Source organism: Primulina eburnea, chromosome 4, assembly GCF_022965805.1.
Source record: "Primulina eburnea isolate SZY01 chromosome 4, ASM2296580v1, whole genome shotgun sequence".
Lineage (NCBI taxonomy): Eukaryota > Viridiplantae > Streptophyta > Magnoliopsida > Lamiales > Gesneriaceae > Primulina > Primulina eburnea.
Genome location: NC_133104.1, coordinates 2,210,812 through 2,229,390, shown reverse-complemented (window position 1 = coordinate 2,229,390; position 18,579 = coordinate 2,210,812). Strand labels below are relative to the sequence as shown.

The window sequence follows — 18,579 nt, the reverse complement described above, 5'->3', positions numbered from 1 at the left end:
TATTAAAATATTTCTTTAGATTAAGAGTATTATATTTTTATTTAAATTGTTAAAGTAACTTTGATTGTTTCAAATTGGGGATCCCCTTTCTCACCTCCGCGCTGCAGCCCTCTCCGCCGTAGATCCGACCGCTCAACCTGTTTGAACCGCCGCCGAGCCGCGTGTACATTGACAGTCGGATAACTTCTTCGCTCTTTTTTCGGTAGCTATTCGCGCTCGTTTTCTATCATCTCTATTTAATTCTAAATACTTTTGGTTTTGTCTAAGAGATGTTGTCTCAACTCTTTGATTCTTTTTTTTTTCTTCTAATTCTTTCTCTCTGTAGTTTTGATAGTTGCATGCTGTGAAATTATAGGAACGTTGCATAAATTTACCTACTGTTTCAGTATATGAGGCCAAATTGTTTTTTTAGAACCTTTTTTGAGTAATTTATGATATTTCAGCTTAAAAACGTGATTTTGCATTGAGGAGACCTAATATGCTTTCGTTTGGGGGGTTTCTCATTTGCAAATATCACTTGTAAGTGTATTCGTTTAGCTATTCTGCTGACCAAAGTCCAAGCCATACTTTGTTTGAAGCTTCGGTGATTAGCTTCAGCTTTTTGCTAATTCAATAAACATGTTTTGACTTTTTATTTTTTCTCGATTGTAAAATTATGAAGCGATGTAGGTTATTTTGTTCGATAATGTTACATTCGATTGTTTTTCTTTCTTATTTGTTTTCCATTTGGGTTGTTTTCCTCCCGGACATTCCATAAACACTTAATTATCGCCTAGTGATTCAATTTTTGCCGATATTACTATGTTGATAAAGCTTTCCTGTAAATATATCCATTTTAGATTGCATCTTCTCATCTCAATACAATGTCACGAAAAGTAGTAGCTCCGCTGGTGTGGTTTAACATAATTAGGGAAACTTCCTCGCAAATTTTCGGCATCTGGTAATTGGATCAAAAACAGATGCTGAATGAAATTGCAAACTTACACAGATGCTGAATGAAATTGCAAACTTACACATTTCTTGTATCAGTTATCATCTACTCTATGAGTTTGGCGTTATGTTAAATATTATGCAAGCCGTATATACATGGATTCATATACCAGAATCTCAAACTGCCTGGAAATTGTTTTTGTAATGCTTCCCACCTGATGATAACTCCTTGATACTGTACTTTTGATAATGTTACTCCTTTAGCAACCAATAAGAAGACTTTGCTTATAACATTTTAGGTTTTTTCATGAATATTTGAAAACTAGATTACGTACGTGAACGGTGAAGCACTTCAATTTACTCGAGCAGCAACTTATTATTCTCCTATTTTTAGTTGTACCGTGAATGATTTGATTTTATACTGCGGCTCTGATTCTGAAAACTTGACTGTTCCTTTGCTCTTGAGTTAATTTTGGCTTGCGACTGTTTCTGAAATGCTCACATCATAAAACTTGCTTATTTCAAGCTAAATGATATCTCAGGTTGTAGGACTCGATAGAAGAGATGGATGATGTGATAACAGATATCCCACCGCCTTCGAGATTTTTGTTTGAAGATCTCAACAACTTCACACCGCCACCACCTCCATTGCCATCTCCGTTCCTGGTGTTCTCATCTACCGATTCCAAGAGTAGTTATTCTCCTTCACTCCTAATTATCGCCAAATCTTCCCCATCTATTCACTTTTTACACCACCTGTCCTCCAAAACTCTTATCGGGACACTTGTTCTTCCTGAGATCCCCTTTACTGGAAACTCTCTTGAACCCTCACTTAAAGACAAATCATGCAACATATATGCCCTCAATGATGATGATAAGTTGATTATGATCGTCTTGGTTCAGTTTTGTGTTTCCTCAGAGAGGTCTCACACAGTAGCAAAGTCACTCATAGGTGAAAAGATCATACCACAGAGAGTTTTGATTTTAGATTCTATTCAAAGCTGCAACTTCCGAGGTAAGCTTTCATCTGACGAGGCAAGTGCCTTCAAGTTGGAAACATCATTGGAAAGAAAAAATTCTGAGGCCGGAGATTCATCGCTTATAAAAGGATTAGATTACTACCCATCAGGAAGTGTGGTGGATGGCTTGGCTGCTGCTCTGTTGGGTCGATGTCAGTTGAAGAAGATCCCCGGGACTTTGTGCGTTTCATGGCCTGATTTAGGCATTCAGGTGATGTCATTGGTGAAATCTATTCTAGTTAAGAATCTTTTAAATGGCATAACTTGCAGTAGTAGCAAGGATTATGAGGGTGAATATATAAGGTTGAGTCGTCGGAAGGATGTTATCGATTCCGAGTTATATACATGATCAACTTGTTCTAGATGCCATCTCCTAAGGACATACTCAATTACACAATTCCCTCTTTGCTCCCTTTTCTTTCTCTGTTTCTCTCTTTCTGCCCTTTTTTTGGGCTTCATCTTAATGTAATACTACTATTGCTCACCTCATCCATCATATTTATCAATTCCTTAATTTTTGGACCTTAAAAAACTTTTATTTTTCATAAAAGTTGTTGAAATTTGAATATCTATTTTTTTCATGTGACCGCTTCTTCCATTACTCGTGAATCTACTCATTTTAAAATGTGATTACATTGAAACACATTGCTTGATATATGCATCGGTAAAAATTTTTAGAAGGCTGAATATGCAATCTAAATTATGGTCAAAATTAGGAGAGATCGTATAGTTGTGTATTTCAATTCAGGATCAATTCTAAAAAAATAAATTTCTAGAAAAATATTAGAGAGTATATGAGATATATTTTAGTATAATAGGACATTTTTGCCATCATTCGGCTATATTTTTTTAACTATTATGTCTGATAATAAATTAAAGGCAAAAACTTGTGTGAGACGGTCTCACGTGTCGTATTTTGTGAGACGGATCTTTTATTTGGGTCATCCATGAAAATATTATTTTTTATGCTAAAGTATTACTTTTTATTTTAAATATCGATATGGATGACCTGTCTTACAGATAAAGATTCGTGAAATCGTCTCACAAGAGACTCTAAATTAAAAAATATAGATAAGATAACAAAATTATGTTTTTTTAACTCTAATGATTATAAAATTGAGTCATGTCAAACAATCGTGAGATTAAATAATGTTGAATTAAGAATCTTGTTTGGCCGTATGGTACGGTGGCTTTACAATAGTAAATAATAAGCTTGATACTTGAGTAATTTATACTCAATTAAACAATATAGTAAATATAACTAATAAAGTATCAAAATAAAATTTTTGAAAATTTTTTATTCTATTATTATATCACATACCACTTATTTTAGTAATTTTTTTAATTAGCGACAGGAAAAATAAAATTAATGAGATAAAGTAAATAAAGTTCAAACAATTTATCTTAAAAAATTAGAAATCACTAGAGAGCATAGACATTTTGTAAAAATATAAAAAGAAATATTTTTGTGTATTTTTTTCCTAGAATATTGGTGATGATACCAGTCTTTGGAGGATAAAAACGAAGGCATTTCTCCTTCACCATGGATTGCAAGATGCAATTAATCAAGAAATTATGCATGTCATGACATATTCAAAGAAGGCTTTGCGCCTTTGCCTATCGAATCGACGACGACACACATTGCGATTCTTTTGAGTCTGGGTGATCGATCAAGTATTACGTGAATTAGCAGAAGAAGAAATGACAACGGCTTTGTGGCATAAACTTGAGAATCTATATCTCAAGAAAACTCTTTTCAACAGGTTTTATCTCAAGAAATCATTGTATACGACGGGTATAATTTTGTCGATGTTCTTTTGGCTTCTGCATCATATATAAATGGAGGTTGGGTCTTGGATTCGGGGTGCTCTGTCCATGTGTGCCCCAAAAGGGATTGGTTTCATGATCAAATTGAAGAAGAAGCCGATCGGGAGCAATAAAACATGCAAAGTCATGGGAATATTCAATATTAAATTGAATATGGCCAATAGATTGAAAGAGTGATTACTTTAGTGATATATATTCTGGATTTGAAGCGAAACCTATTATCTGTAGGAACTATCGATGCAGATGTATTTAATGTGAAGATTGAGGGTGTAGTAATGAAAATCTTAAAAGGGATCATTGACAATAAAGAAAGGTGTTAAGAAAAATGGATTGTACATCCTTGAGGGAAAGACAATTTTTGGTTGTGCAAACTCTACAATAGGACAGATGGACAATGCTCGAAAGTGGCACCAAAAGCTTGGCCATGTGAGTGAAAATGGGCAAGAGGAACTCCCAAAGCAAGATCTACTATGTGATGATAAAAGCAAGGAATTTGAACTATGTGAAAATTGTGTCAAGGGTGACGAAGTATAGAATTTAGACAAGTCCAAGGTGTTTTGTAGGGGTGTCATCTTTGAGTCAACAAAGATGAGCGACACATAGAGGATTAAAAGCATGAATGCTCATGTGTTTCACAAGTCTAACTCGCAAGTTGGGGTGAGCAATCTGCAGATAACGACTCTCAGGAAGTTAGAGGTCAAGACCAACCGTATGAGGCAAATTATGAGGATCAAACTCAAGCAGATCATGGTCCTAGATCATACAAACTTGCTAGAGACTGGGAAATGAGGATTATAAAAGCTCCAAATAGGTTTGGACAAGATGGTATGATCAATTATACATTGACTGTAGCAGAACAGGTGGAGCTACAAGAACCATGTTCCTTCAAGGAGGTTGTATCTAAAAAGGACATGAGCAAATGGATAAATGCATTGAGTGAGGAACTTGACTCTCTCATAAATAACCAAACATGGGTGTTAGTTGACAGACCAAAGAGCCGACACATTGTTAGGCTGCACTTTGTGAGAGATGTAATCTCCAAGGGGGAAGTGTTGGTCCAAAAGATTCCTACCGAAGATATCTCAACGGATATGATGACAACTTGGTCAAGTCTATGGAATGGAAGTAATCCGAAAGGAAGTGGATGAAGGCCAACTAGTAGAGACAAGGTGGAGATTGTTGGTAATGTGTCTCGAAAGTTGACCTATCATGTTGATTGCAGCAAGTGACTGGATTTTCTGGTTAATAACCATAATCGAGAGATGATAAAATGAGTTAACTACAGTGTAATCAAATGAAATGATAGAGTGATCAATTGCTTTGATAACACGTATATATGTGGAATAGTTCAGAGAAGAGGAGAGGCATTCAGATACAATCAACACTATAAGAATCCACTATAGAAAGAGAGATAAAGATGGATACAAGGGAAACAAGAGAGAAATTGTGAGGTCAAGGGATTGAGTCTTGATTGTAAATTCTTGTTGTTACATATGTCTTGTATTGTAAACTCTTGTTATAGTGAATGATCAATACAGTGGTTGGTTTTCCTCCCATCGACATAGGCCGGTTTATGGCCGAACCATGTAAATGTCTTGTGTATTGAATGATTGGTTTTCTTGTGTATTTTTGTTCCTGCATGTTCTGCATAATGAACCTGTTCAAAATAGTGGATCTTGATACTCCATGGTTAAAAAGGAAGTCCTGGACGTTTTATGAACGCAAAAATAATTCATTCATAACTAATACTCACTGAAAATTTAGGGTCCGGTTCCAGCAAATGACACGTCTAAACGTAGGTTTCGAATTTCCCGTGAGCTTGAAATGTATTTATAAGAAAATACTTGAGCACGTGATGGGTCTCCCACTGGGATGGGCCAGGGGTCCCAGATCTGATTTAGGCCTCACCCTAACAGACCCATCCACAGGGTATCAATAACAATAGTTCAGGTTTAACCATCCATAGTCCTGTATGTTCTCTGTTCTTGATCGAAGACCCATTTCCTAACATATAGCATAGCTAAAATTTTGAGTTTAAAATAATAATACTGTATAGTTTTATTTTAGTTTTTTACTTTTCTTTTATGTATTGAATTGATTATGTATCTTGATGTCAAATTTTTAATAACATTTTTTAAAATAAAAAATTATGATTTGTATTTAGTTTAGCTCACCCGAACGTAAATTCTTGATTCCACCCCAAGTTATCACCAAACCTCAAGCTAGATCGATGAAGGCTACCATAGTTGAAGAATTTACAAGTTCGTGCACTTACAAGGCTGAAAAATGAAAAATTAGTCATATGTTGCCCCCATGAAAGCCAACATGGTGGCTCATTTGTTGGGTTTTTTCCATTCACCCCAGCTCTATTTAACAGATTTGTCACTTTTTTCTTGATTTTTTGCATTTGATAAGAAAAATAAATGTCAAATACGATAAATACGTAAGAAATAAATACAAAAATTCCATCGCTTGTTATTTCTCAAGGCCATGCATATGAATAATGGTTTAGATTTTTTGGAATATGATGGGTAATAACTCAATTTAATTATTCAATTCATTATTGAGACATGGCCAAATTTAATTATTTAATTTATTATTAAGGCTCAAATTAATTATAAAAGTTCAAGATTGCTATACACTCCAAAAAAAATCTATAAATAAAATATGATTCTCATTATTTAAGGGGATGATTTTATGCTTAAACTTTTTAGGTATCAATTAACATCTTTAAATTGTTTACTGACTTGAACGTCGGAGTGTCTACGTCAGACAAACCTCAGCGTCTCTGACTTTTGTTTGTGACGCATGTGATAACCCACAAATATTTATCTCCACCAGCTACTTGGACACGTTTAGAAGCTAATTAGAATATCCTTCTACGATTACTTGAATTCGTTTATGAACCTGTAGAGTAATTCAGATAATCATAAATTTTAGCTACATCATAATCGATTCCAAATTTTTTTTAGGAATTATGTAATGGTAAAAACTTATGTGAAACGGTCTCACGGGTATTATTTGTGAGACGGATCTCTTATTTGGGTCACCCGTAAAAGAGTATTATTTTTTATGCTAAGAGTACTATTTTTTATTGTGAATATGGGTATTGTTGACCCGTCTCACATATTATGATCCGTAAGACGGTCTCACATCAGACTCACTTTTATGTAATCGTTGGATAAATTTCCTAGTAAATGCAAATTATCAAGTCAAAAAAATTAAAGCAAAATAATCTTTCACCCCGTCATAATGTTATTATTGATCTTAAAATCGAATAAAAAAATCAAATTAACTGCAAAATCACTCGAATCTCACGCTACGTGTACAAGCTATTGTAGAGTTTCCAAAACCTTGCCGTGTCTTCACTGGCTCTGCTCGGAATTAGTCCAGTTTCATCGAACTTTTTTTGAAGGGTAAATTATATTGCTTTTTTGTACTCCTGATTTCGTTATTTCTTTTGTTGATGTTCTTGTTTCCCGAAAGATTCAAACTTTTTCTTTCTTTCAAAATTTTGTCCTCCTTTAAAAATGTAGTGCGATTGTATTAGTTACGACCTTTAAGTGTTGATCGTGTCGCTCAATTTATCGGGCATTAGGAAATCCTTTGAGTTTTGATTGAGATAATTCGAAATCGTACCTTTTGTTGTTCTTGTTTGCTTCCTCTTTTTTTGTTCCTGCTTTTTTCCAGTTCTGGAATTGGTCTCCGTTTTATATTTATTTGGGTGACTTGCTCCGATGGAAATGGGGATGTTTTCCATGCCTGCAAAAGGTTGGGAAGGAAGTTGAGAACTTTTGAGAAATTTAATTTTACGAATCACATCATTGAGTTTTATTTATATCTTTATTTATCTACCTCGAAAAGATTGGCATTAGGAAATCTGTTGATTTTTTATTGAAAACTGGATCATGTTCTGTTTTCTTGACCGCAAAGGTATAGTCTTTTCATGAGTAAAAGACTACTTTTTTTTATATGTTTTCCAGCATTTCTTGTTATGTAATTAGGAATTCAGAGTAATCTTTCATAGGTTATGCTTTGTTTCTTCTTTTTTCATCGGTATGCAGAACACTTGCATGAATTTTTGTCATGGTTTTGTGTTTTTCCCCACCCAAAATATATTAATGCTGAATAGGAATCATTTAGCTTTTAGATGCTTGCCCAACTTTAAAGATTTGATTATGTTTCTGAATAGGGATATTTTAGCTGAAGCGTTCAAATGGAAAATGATTTTGATCAAGATCAGATAGGTGAACTGCCTCAAAGCATCATTGAAATCATCCTCGCGAAGCTTCCGATAAGAGATGCTGTAAGAACGAGCATATTGTCAAGAAGATGGAGGTTTAGATGGGCCTCGCTGAGGCATCTTGTGTTCGATGACAATTGTGTAATCTATGATGATGATAGATCGGTTGTCGAAAACAATCTTTTGAACTTCATCACCAAGCTTTTGTTCCTTCATAATGGGCCGATTCATAAGTTTGCTATAACTACATCATACTTGCAGGGTGCTCCTGATGTTGATCAATGGCTTCTTTTCATTTCACGGAAAGAAGTCAGAGAATTGGTTCTTGAATTAGGAGAAGGTGAGTGGTTTAGGGCACCATCTTGTCTTTTTTCTTGTAAGAAGCTGACTCGTTTGGAGCTTGTTCGATGTGAACTGGAAATCCCACCAAACTTCAGAGGATTTTTGTGTTTGAAATACCTCAATCTTCAGCAAGTCTTAATTCCCCCTTCTGATATTGAATATCTCATTTCAAGTTGCCCCCTTCTCGAGAGCATGACGTTGTCGTACTTTGATAGCTTAGAGCTCACCGTCCATGCCCCAAAACTTAAATACTTGATTTTAGAAGGCGAATTCAAGGATATTTGTCTTGCTAACACTCCAAATTTGGTTGCTATATCTGTTGGTATGTATATGACTGATGACATTGCTGAGCACTTCGAACATAGTTCTAGTTGTAACTTCGATAAGTTTCTTGGTGGTGTTCCCAAGCTTCAGAGGCTCATTGGGCATATATACTTCACAAAAGTAAGATATTACCTGTCTGACTTACCTAGTATAGTATAAATTTGTAAGATATTTACCATTTCATATACCCCATTGTTTCATGATTTTCTGTAAATTGCTTCGTAAAATTGAACTCATGTCTCTTTTGTGGTCAGTATTTAAGTATTGGTAATCGTCGAGGATGGAATTCATTTACCTATCACCACTTAAAATTTATTGAGTTATATCAAGTTAGCTTTGATGATGAGAAAGAGGTGTGTGTTGTGCTTCAACTAATTGAGAACTCCCCAAATTTGCTAGAGCTGCAAATCTCCGTGAGTAATTTCAACATGCTAGATTTTATTTTCTCCTTCGGTGGATGAAGTGGTTAAATATTTTCTTCTTCTTTTTTTGTAGGGTTCCTCAACTTCATCAGCTGCAACCAGAAATATTGATTTGGATTTTTGGGATAGAAAATTATCTTCTGATTGCATGTTTCAGCGGCTGAAAACTGTGAAGATGGCTGATGTTTTTGGTGTGCCAAGTGAACTGAATTTTATCAAGTATTTACTTGAGCATTCACCTGTTCTTGAGTCAATGAGTGTAACACCGAGCCTATATGTGCGTGATCGAAGATTGAGTATGTCAATAGATATGTTGAGCTTTCGTCGGGCTTCCCCACAAGCAACAGTCATTTTTAACCCTGATCATCAAGCATGAGATGTGCTACTGTTTAACATGAAACTTCATTTGTCTAGATCTTTTATGCATATCTTTTGTTGATGTCTTATGAAAATGTTCAAACTTGATAATGAATATTTCTATATAATCTCATATTTCTGCTGCTTTGGTATCTTGTTGAATAAGGTTTGTACAAAATCTGTGTACGAATTTATACCTTCATAATTGAAAGAGGGCCTAAAGCTATTATTCGACTGATTTTTCTATTGGCATGTTGCTCTCTGAACTTCTGTATTTCCTTTTGTTTTGACTGAGTAAAGGTTGTAAAACAAGGGATGGTTGGATAGAAACATTGATTTAAATTTTGACTTTGGTTTTGGTATGATTTTTTTTACTTGAAAAATGTCATTTCAGAATTTTATTTCAGGATTTAAAATAATAATATTTGATATTAAACATATATATTTTAAATAGCTTGTTCATTAAAAATATTTATGTAAATATTCATATACTATTTATGAATATATATTGAAGAAAAATTATTTTTAATAATCTGTTGAAAAATTATATTTTTATTTCAGCCAATACCTATGTTCTTTATTGACATTGCGGTTTAGTTTTTGGAAGAACTCTGCCCATATATTTTTAAAGACGTATTTTTTGTGAAATTGTCCATAAAGACTCTTATCTCTTGTTTTAGTTTCATCCTTGTCTGAAAGTGGAAGCAAGAGATGAGTGTTATATCATCACACTGAATGGAACATGTAGGACCGAGTGCTTACCGCTTTACCAAAAGCTATAACTAGTGGTAATGGTGCAACTCAAATCTTTTAAACCGCACAGCAGCACAAGCACCATGGTTCGATCGCTCTACCAAGCAAGGACAATTATTGCACCCAACAATCTCCCTCCCAATAATTGCACTCCTTGCAATCAATGGGAATCGAACCCATGACCTTGGCTCTGATACCAATTGTAGGACCGAGTGCTTACCGCTTTACCAAAAACTATAACTAGTGGTAATGGTGCAACTCAAATCTTTTAAACCGCACAGCAGCACAAGCACCATGGTTCGATCGCTCTACCAAGCAAGGACAATTATTGCACTCAACAGAACATAAGCATTTTCAGATTTCAAAATATAACAATAATATATTTAAGCATATTCACAATATTATACATGTCACAAGAAAACTTCAAATTTTATCATACGATTTTCCCTACTTTCACTCTACTAGAGGAGGTCATGATCTTTAGATTTAGCCTTAATAGATTGGATCATGAATATCTGGTTTAACGATTTTCTGATTAAGTTTTACATTTTGGCTTTACTTCTTAGAACAGATTATAAGTGTCTAGTTTCATCCTACTAGACAAGATGATAATCAAGATAAAACTTTATGTAATAAAATCTTGGAGAAATACCATTATGCAATAGAACACATATTTAGATTCAAAGCACTATGAAAATATGTGTTCCACTTACCTTGGTCTACTTAGAACGTTGGGGCGAGGATTGATTGCAAGAGTGCCTCAAGTGTCTTTACAATCATTTTAGAGAGATTTTTCGGAGAGAAAATATTATTTTGGTATCTAGAGAATAATGATTAGATGATCTTTTTAATATTTTAAATGGTGTATAATATGAGACGAGCTTGGGCCGGAGTTAGAGTTTTAAAAATCATGTGGTATTCAAGTGACAAATTCAAATGACTGATAATTTTAGTAGAGATTTGGTAGCTGAATTGCCTCAAAACTCAAAACATAACTTGAATCATCCTCTAGAATAATCATTTGGGAAATTAGTGACATATTCTAGAATCATCTTAGAAAACTATATTTTTATAATTAATAATACATATAGTGTAATAGTTTAGAGAATCTAGAACAGTTTAGATTATTCTATATAGACGATGATAACCATTAGATTGAATGTGTTGACATAATCTTAATCATCGGTTAATGAGGTGTAATTAGTATAAATAAGGATTGTATCTCTCATTTTGTATCAAGCCAAAATCAAGAAAAAAAATAAGTAATAAAAATACAAGTTTCCTAGTTACATCTTCACAAAAATTCTCTTCTTAATTTTTTTTTTTTTTCATTTTCTAAAGTTTTCAAAATATTCTCATTCCAACCCCTAGAACCAACATCTTATCCAAAAGGTGGAGGTTCATTTGGAGATTATTGAATGATGTAGTGTTTGATGGTTGATGTGCAACCCACAACAACATATTAGTTGTCGAGAACTATCTTGTGAATTATGTCACCTATTTTTTGTTTCTTCGAAGTCTTATTTGTTAAAAGATTTGATATATTACTTATATTAATGGAATACATATTTTTTCCGGAGCTCATAACTTAAAATTTCTAAAGTTACTTGGAGCAATTTTAAGATAAGGATGACACCCTGAGAAGTTTCTCAAAGTGCAAGCCAATAAGTAAATAAACACGTTAGAAAAACTCGTGTTGGTACAGACATGCATCAAATCGGGACGTGCATCTTGAACTAGGAGAAGATGAGTGGTGTAGTGAAACATCTTCTTTTTTTTTTTCTTATGAGGAGCTTAGTCGTTTGGAGTTTGTCCGATGTTAACTGAAAATCCCACCCGAATTCAAAAGATTTTGTGGTTGAAGTACACGACCTTCAATAAAGTCATATCTCCAAACTTTGATGTTGAATGACTCATCTCAAGTAGTCCAGTATTCAAAATTTTGGAGCGTCATATTTTTTAAAGTTGGTGGATATACAAATGCATGCTATTTTATTAGATTCTACAAGTAATCTAGATTTTGATTTATGATGCAGAACTACCCTTTCATTTTGGTGTTCTATTTGAAAAATATGGAGATATATGACATTTTTTTTAAAGTTAAGTGCAGTTGACTTGAATTAATTCTGACGAGAAGTTTCTCAAGTGCACGTCAATGAAGAAACAAACACCTTGGTAAGACTCGTGTTGGTACAGACAGACGTCAAATCGGAATGTACATCTTGAACTAGGAGAAGATGAGTGGTGTAGGGAACCATCTTCTTATTTTTTTGTTGAAACGCTTAGAGTTTGTTATATGTCAACTAAAAACCCCACCAGAATTCAAAAAATTTTGTGGTTGAAGTACATCGACTTTCAATAAAGTCATATCTCTCACCTTTGATGTGGAATGCCTCATCACAAGTAGTCCAGTTTTCAAAATTTTAGAGTTTCGTATTTTTTTAAACTTGGTGAATATGCATATGCATGCTATTTTATCAGATTCTACTAAGTAATGTAGATTTTGATTTCTTGGATGCAGAACTACCCTTTCATTTGGTCTGTTCTGTTTGAAAATTGTGGAGATAATTGACATTTGTGGGTATGTCATGCGAAATCGATTTCATGAAATATATACTCGAACGCTCACCAGCTCTTGAAGCAATGACTATATGAGCGAGCACATATGTGTCCAAGCGAAAGGATGAAAATTACAAAAAAGATGATGAGCTATCATGAGGCTTCTACTTGCATAACTATCATTCTTGATTTTCGAACATGAGATGCGTCATTTTACGTGGTTTTTGAACATTTATATTTCCCATTAGTCTCTTTTGACCAAAAAATTTGAGTGAAAGTTGTACATGATGGGCAAAAGATTCCCAAACTCGGTATCGTCGGCTATTTTGTAGAGGTGTGCACCAAAAGACCTCAATTTATTTTGGTTATCAATGAAACAATGTATGCCAAAAGACCGCAATTTGTGATATGATTTGCAGACATCAGTTTGGGTGAATATTTGGTCAGTACGGTTACCAACAAGACCGAATTTTAAATAACTGAATCGAATTTTGTGTAAATTGAACAAAACCGAGTCGATATAAAATTGATTAATTTAGTCAGCAGCATAATAACCGATTTAAAAAAATAAATAAAAACAAAACGAGAAAATATTTTGAATATTATAAATATTATTTAGTCATATATAAAATAATAATAATATTTTTAAACTATTGATTAAATCGGTCAACTCAATTTTTATGTAAAAAATCGAAATCGAACCGATTTAACTGCTTTTTTAAAAAAAAATTAAAACCGATTTTTCGAATTAGCCAAACCAAATTTATGAAATAACTTGAGTCGGTCGGTTAGTTTAGTTTAATTGAACCCTAAGCGTCGATGCGTGAAGGAGAGAATGGATTGGGCCTATTTATTTATCAAATGGGCCAGAACTTTTTGCTTTTGTTTTTTTGCTTTTTTGTTAATGATTTGTATTAGAGTCTATTAATCTATGGTGTTAATAATTTAAAAACATGGGTTATTATTTAGAAAATTACATAGATATAAAAATCAATTTTTTTTAGTTTCGAGAAGAATATAAAATATTATATTTAATTTAAATAAAAAATAAAAATAACTTTTTTTCATATTTTTAGCTCAAAATTATAGTATTGGAGAAAATTTGTAAGTTTTACTTAACTAAGTTTTATTTTAAAAAAAAAAAAACAGTAAATTATTTCCATATATAAAAAGTTTCATTCATAGAACGTAATTTTAATATTTCAAGATGTATATGATAGAGTTGCATGTATTATGTATTTTGGAAGACATTATATATTGATTTATAACTTTTTAATATTATAAATTTATATTTTATTATCATTACTATTATTAATGTAAACTATATATTTTATCAAAGTTTCATTAATTTTTTAATTTTTTTTAAATCCACACCGCGACCATGCCGTGAATTGACATTATAGCTGGAACGTTAATCTACGCGACGGTAATAGCAAACCACCAACTCTAAAAATGTTCACTCAAATAATACCTGAAAATTTAGAAAAGAAAAATGTATGTCTAGTATCATTTTCTGAGAACTTATTATATACAATATTCAGGCATTCAGGGCTATATTGCAATCACCTATATTTCAAAGAACTCTGGCCATTATATGTAAATATGCTCTGTCCATATTATTTTGCAACTGTATTGTCACCTTGGACCTGAGAGTTCCATTGCTTGGACAAGCAATGAAGAGTCGTCAGTAAGATCAGAATATCTTTCAGAGGAGGAGAATTCGTTGGCTCTGCATCTTGTTGCCTCGGCTTTTTGAGAAGCTTCCCATTTTTCTGCAAGCCCATCTCCCTCCAGCATCCGTACCACTTCAGACATTTTCGGTCTATGGCTTGGAAGGTAATGTGTGCATAATAATGCCACTTGCACCATTTCTTCTAGCTCTATTCGATCATAGTTGTTTTTAAGATCTTTATCTACTAGCATGTCAAGTTTCTTTTCTTGATGAATTTTCTTCACCTGCTCATAATCATTGCATGGCATTAGGATATAACGGTTGTTTACTGCATGAAAAATATAATTGTTTTTTCTGTGCTTACCCAATCAAGCATGGCTCCTTTCTGATTAGCTGCTTTACCAAATTCCAGAGCCCTTTGACCAGTTATCAGCTCCAGCAGCAGAATCCCAAACCCGAAAACATCCGTCTTTTCTGAAGATTGGCCTGTGGATAGATACTCGGGAGCTATGTGCCCTACTGTCCCACGAACTGCTGTTGTAACATGTGAATCCCGATGATCAAGAAGCTTCGCCAATCCGAAATCACCCACCACTGCCTCACAGTAATCATCGAGCAGGATATTTGCTGCCTTCACATCTCTGTGAATTATCTTCGGATCACATTGCTCATGCAGGTATAACAAGCCTCTAGCTGCTCCTAATGCTATTCTTTTCCTAGTACCCCAATCCAAAGATGGTTTGGCTACAAGATTGATCGGAAAAATGATTGTATGAGTACATTATATATCATCCTAATAATGATTTTAGTGTAGGATTTGACTAATCTTTACCTTTGAGACGTGAAGCAACGCTTCCATTGGACATGAAGGGATAAACCAGAAGTCTTTCGGTTGAAGTGATGCAGAATCCGTAAAGTCGAAGGAGGTTTCTATGAACTGCTAGACTGATCATCTCGATCTCAGTCTGGAATTGAATCTCCCCACCGACGTTATTCGCATCTTTGAGCCTTTTTACTGCTACAAGTGTTCCATCGTGAAGATAACCTTTGTATACATTTCCGAAACCACCTTTTCCAATGATGTTCTTACTGCAAAAGTTATGAGTCGCAATCTGAAGTTCTCTGAACTGAAATCTTCTCAAGTTTCCTAGGCACAGTTCTTCGCGGTGTTGTTCTGAAATACAAAGAAACAGAGTATGTACAGGATAACAAATTGGGTATGTAGCTGCTAGAAGTTTTGATTTGTGAATGGTCATGCAGTATTCACCATTAACGTCAAAAAATATCTGCTTGTTGTGCTTATGTCTCCACCATAGCAGGAATCCAAATCCAAGAATCAGTAAGCAGATGCATCCGAGGCTCGTCCCAAATGCTAAGGCTAGTCTGTGTCTATTTGGCCTTCCCGCTGGCTGAGGATCTTTAAGATTAAACATAACATGTGACATTTGTTTCACAGGATTTAATATGGACATGCAGAAAAATCTTTAATGGACCAGAGTCAAATAAAATCAAAGGCTTCATTACTATTATTTGTGGCACATCAACATCTAAGATTTAGTACAACTCTTGACATGCATTTAGAATAAAATTTGATAAACTATAATTGGCAAATAAATATGTATGTTGAACGTATCAGAACATGTGATGAGTAGCCAGTAGGGAGTCGAAGGCGATTGCCCCCTTCGAAAAAGCATATCTTGTTTAACCAAAATACCAAAAGGATTGCACCTGAATGAATTCGAAACAATACCAAATTGTTTTCTTGCATTTAGAGGTGCAAATGAGAAGATATACAAGTGAATAAGTTGTTATATTTATAGGTAGCTCGGTATTCTTACTTTGTGAATTATTTTTCGAGAAAGACGGAGACATTGGTACAGTTCCATTGCATTCCGGCTCTTTGCCTGTTGCACATATCATCGGATTTCCTAAAACACTGTCAATACCCAAATCAAAACATGCAAATGAGCTACCATAATTTTATTTATGATTATTTGAAAACTTCTATTGTCCAGGAAAAAGAAAGAATTATATGAAGGTTGTCTGCACTCGTAGTAGCTGCTGAAAAAAGATGTAGGGACACTGAGGAAGTGATACGAAAGTACACCAAATTTTGAGAAACTTACTTGAGTGTTTTAGCAAGAAGTGTTGGCACTGGACCACTCAAATTATTTAAAGACAAGTCCCTGAATTATGAATTGAAACAGTGTAGATTATCAGATGAAGAATCTTGGGGGGTAATGAAAACTGACCATGGTAAAAAGAGCTAGAAAATTTACAAAAATGTCAGCTGTGTCAAGTTCCCCAAAGCTAAAGGAATAGCTCCACTGAGATTATTATTGTTCAATCTCCTGTTTTCAAAAGAATAAACTGAGACGAATTAGGCAGATGCCCCTAAAAATTGAAGCATAAATATATCTTAGAAAAACGGCTATATTGAGTTGTCTCACTATTCCGAGAGAACTTCAGGGGTGTTGATTTGATGATGTACTCAACATTATAACAGTAAACGATATCGAAGATGGCACATATTTTTCATCTTACAAGGATTTTTTTAAGTCCTTACAGGTATTGAAGTTTTTTCAGTTGAGATAATGAAGACGGAATTTCTCCTGTGAGCAAGTTATCCGAAAGATCGAGTTCTTGAAGTTTTGGTAGCCTTCCTAGTTCAAGGGGGATTGGCCCTGATATATTATTATCCTGCAACAATCTGCAAAAGCAAGTTAAATAAAACCAGCACTTATTACAAACTAGAACCAATCTTCTGAGTTGTATTCGATACAGAGGATTTGAATGAATTCGAGGTATACCAGTTTTGGGGTACTTACACTTTGGTAAGGTGTGTCAAATTTCCAATACTACGCGAAATGGTGCCGGATAAATTTTGGCTTGGGATTGATCTGATAAATTAGCATTCCAGATGTTTCAGACAAAAGACATGATTTCGTGGAAAGTGATGTGACTAAATTCGACCGGGCTTACAAGGAAATTACTAGACTTTCATGTGAACATCCAACTATAGTCCAGCCACAAGGATCAACAGCATTCTCATCAAAGTTAAGGACTCCATGAGGATCAATCAATGATTTCTTGATGTCCATCAAAGCTTGCACTGTAAAATGTTTTCAAATGGAAACATTTTTCCAATATACTGTCAAGTTCTTCAATAACATTTCTATTATTTCTTGAAGAATAACATAAATTTTTTACCCCTCGCGTACTTGAACATAAGAAACTATCATAGTGCCAAACTAGTTAGTAGGCAACATGGATGAAATTTGCATGAGTTTCAAATTCAATGGGACGACTTCTCAGTCAAAAAGAAGAATTTACACTACTTTACCTTCGAAATTCACGCCATTCGGAGTAAGCAAAGCAGTGGCACAAGCCCAGAAACTGAGTAAAACCACACTCAACAAAGCACCAGTCCCTCTTATTACCTCCATAGAATCAGATGTTCAAGAAATCAGCAAACTATATGGTTTTAGCCAACTGTAATAAGCTAGTGGAAGTTGGTTTCTCTTGTTTCAACTAATCTTCTTCTAAAACTGGAAATTCATGCATATCACATGAAAGCAGTACATTTTCTGATGCATTTAGCCATACAAGAAGTACTGCACAGGCTAAAGTAAGAAAAATACACAAATTTTTGTAGTAAAAGTGAGGGGTAACATGTTGATGTTGCCACTTGTCTACCAAAGCAGAAGAAAAGAATATATTTAAATCAAGATTTTAAAATTTGCCCAATCTTGATATATTCAAAAGGTGATGGGGAAAAAAGGAAAAATTCCCTCAATCATGCTTGTGTTTAGAGGTTTGTGTCACTGGCTTCTTTTATCCTTTTGATTTTGCATATCATAGAATTTTAAAATGGAATGGGATCTATTTGCCTACTGTGAAGCACTATGAACTTATATACATACATATTATATATCTTTGTCAGGATTTTCTTTATATTTTAAAATATCATAATTGAACTTTACATATTTTTTGCTTTAGTATTTAGGGAAAACCTATGATTTTGTTAAAGAAATCTCTTAATACGATGGTCTCAAATCTTTATTTGTGATACGGGTCAATCCTACCGATATTCACAATAAAAAGTAATACTCTTAGCATAAAAGGTAATAG

The 18,579-nt window shown here is 34.1% G+C and overlaps 3 protein-coding genes across 7 annotated transcripts in view; 2 read left to right on the top strand and 1 right to left on the bottom strand.

Moving 5' to 3' along the window:
• The window catches only part of LOC140830573 (uncharacterized), a 33,885-nt gene extending 31,355 nt beyond the window's left edge, over window positions 1-2,530 (top strand). Inside the window, exons 1-3 of one of the 4 annotated variants that reach the window (XM_073193958.1) lie at window positions 66-202; window positions 444-519; window positions 1,473-2,530. In XM_073193958.1, coding sequence (XP_073050059.1) covers window positions 1,495-2,298 — 804 coding nt within the window. In that variant the 5' untranslated portion in view covers window positions 66-202; window positions 444-519; window positions 1,473-1,494 and the 3' untranslated portion in view covers window positions 2,299-2,530. Of the gene's footprint in view, window positions 1-65; window positions 203-443; window positions 520-1,472 lie in introns of those variants that run through there. The other 3 variants (XM_073193956.1, XM_073193957.1, XM_073193955.1) reach the window with 3 other exon arrangements.
• Window positions 2,531-7,058: 4,528 nt separating this feature from the next.
• On the top strand, window positions 7,059-9,716 carry LOC140830571 (F-box/FBD/LRR-repeat protein At1g13570). Of its 2 annotated transcripts, none has more exons than XM_073193950.1 (4): window positions 7,059-7,192; window positions 7,969-8,805; window positions 8,940-9,098; window positions 9,181-9,716. In XM_073193950.1, the coding sequence occupies exons 2-4, from the start codon at window positions 7,993-7,995 to the stop codon at window positions 9,481-9,483; spliced, it is 1,275 nt and encodes a 424-aa protein (XP_073050051.1). In that variant the 5' UTR covers window positions 7,059-7,192; window positions 7,969-7,992; the 3' UTR covers window positions 9,484-9,716. The 2 variants fall into 2 exon arrangements, with proteins under 2 accessions (XP_073050051.1, XP_073050052.1); XM_073193951.1 differs by lacking the exon at window positions 7,059-7,192 and adding an exon at window positions 7,264-7,547.
• A 4,490-nt stretch (window positions 9,717-14,206) lies between these two features.
• Window positions 14,207-18,295, bottom strand: LOC140830569 (protein NSP-INTERACTING KINASE 2-like). The gene is made up of 11 exons (XM_073193949.1): window positions 17,792-18,295; window positions 17,431-17,560; window positions 17,277-17,348; window positions 17,015-17,158; window positions 16,728-16,799; window positions 16,575-16,634; window positions 16,287-16,384; window positions 15,716-15,865; window positions 15,281-15,622; window positions 14,813-15,192; window positions 14,207-14,732 (listed from the first exon to the last, which is right to left on the bottom strand). Exons 1-11 carry the CDS (start codon window positions 17,892-17,894, stop codon window positions 14,412-14,414), a joined length of 1,872 nt encoding a protein of 623 aa, XP_073050050.1. The 5' UTR covers window positions 17,895-18,295; the 3' UTR covers window positions 14,207-14,411.
• Window positions 18,296-18,579: the final 284 nt, after the last annotated feature.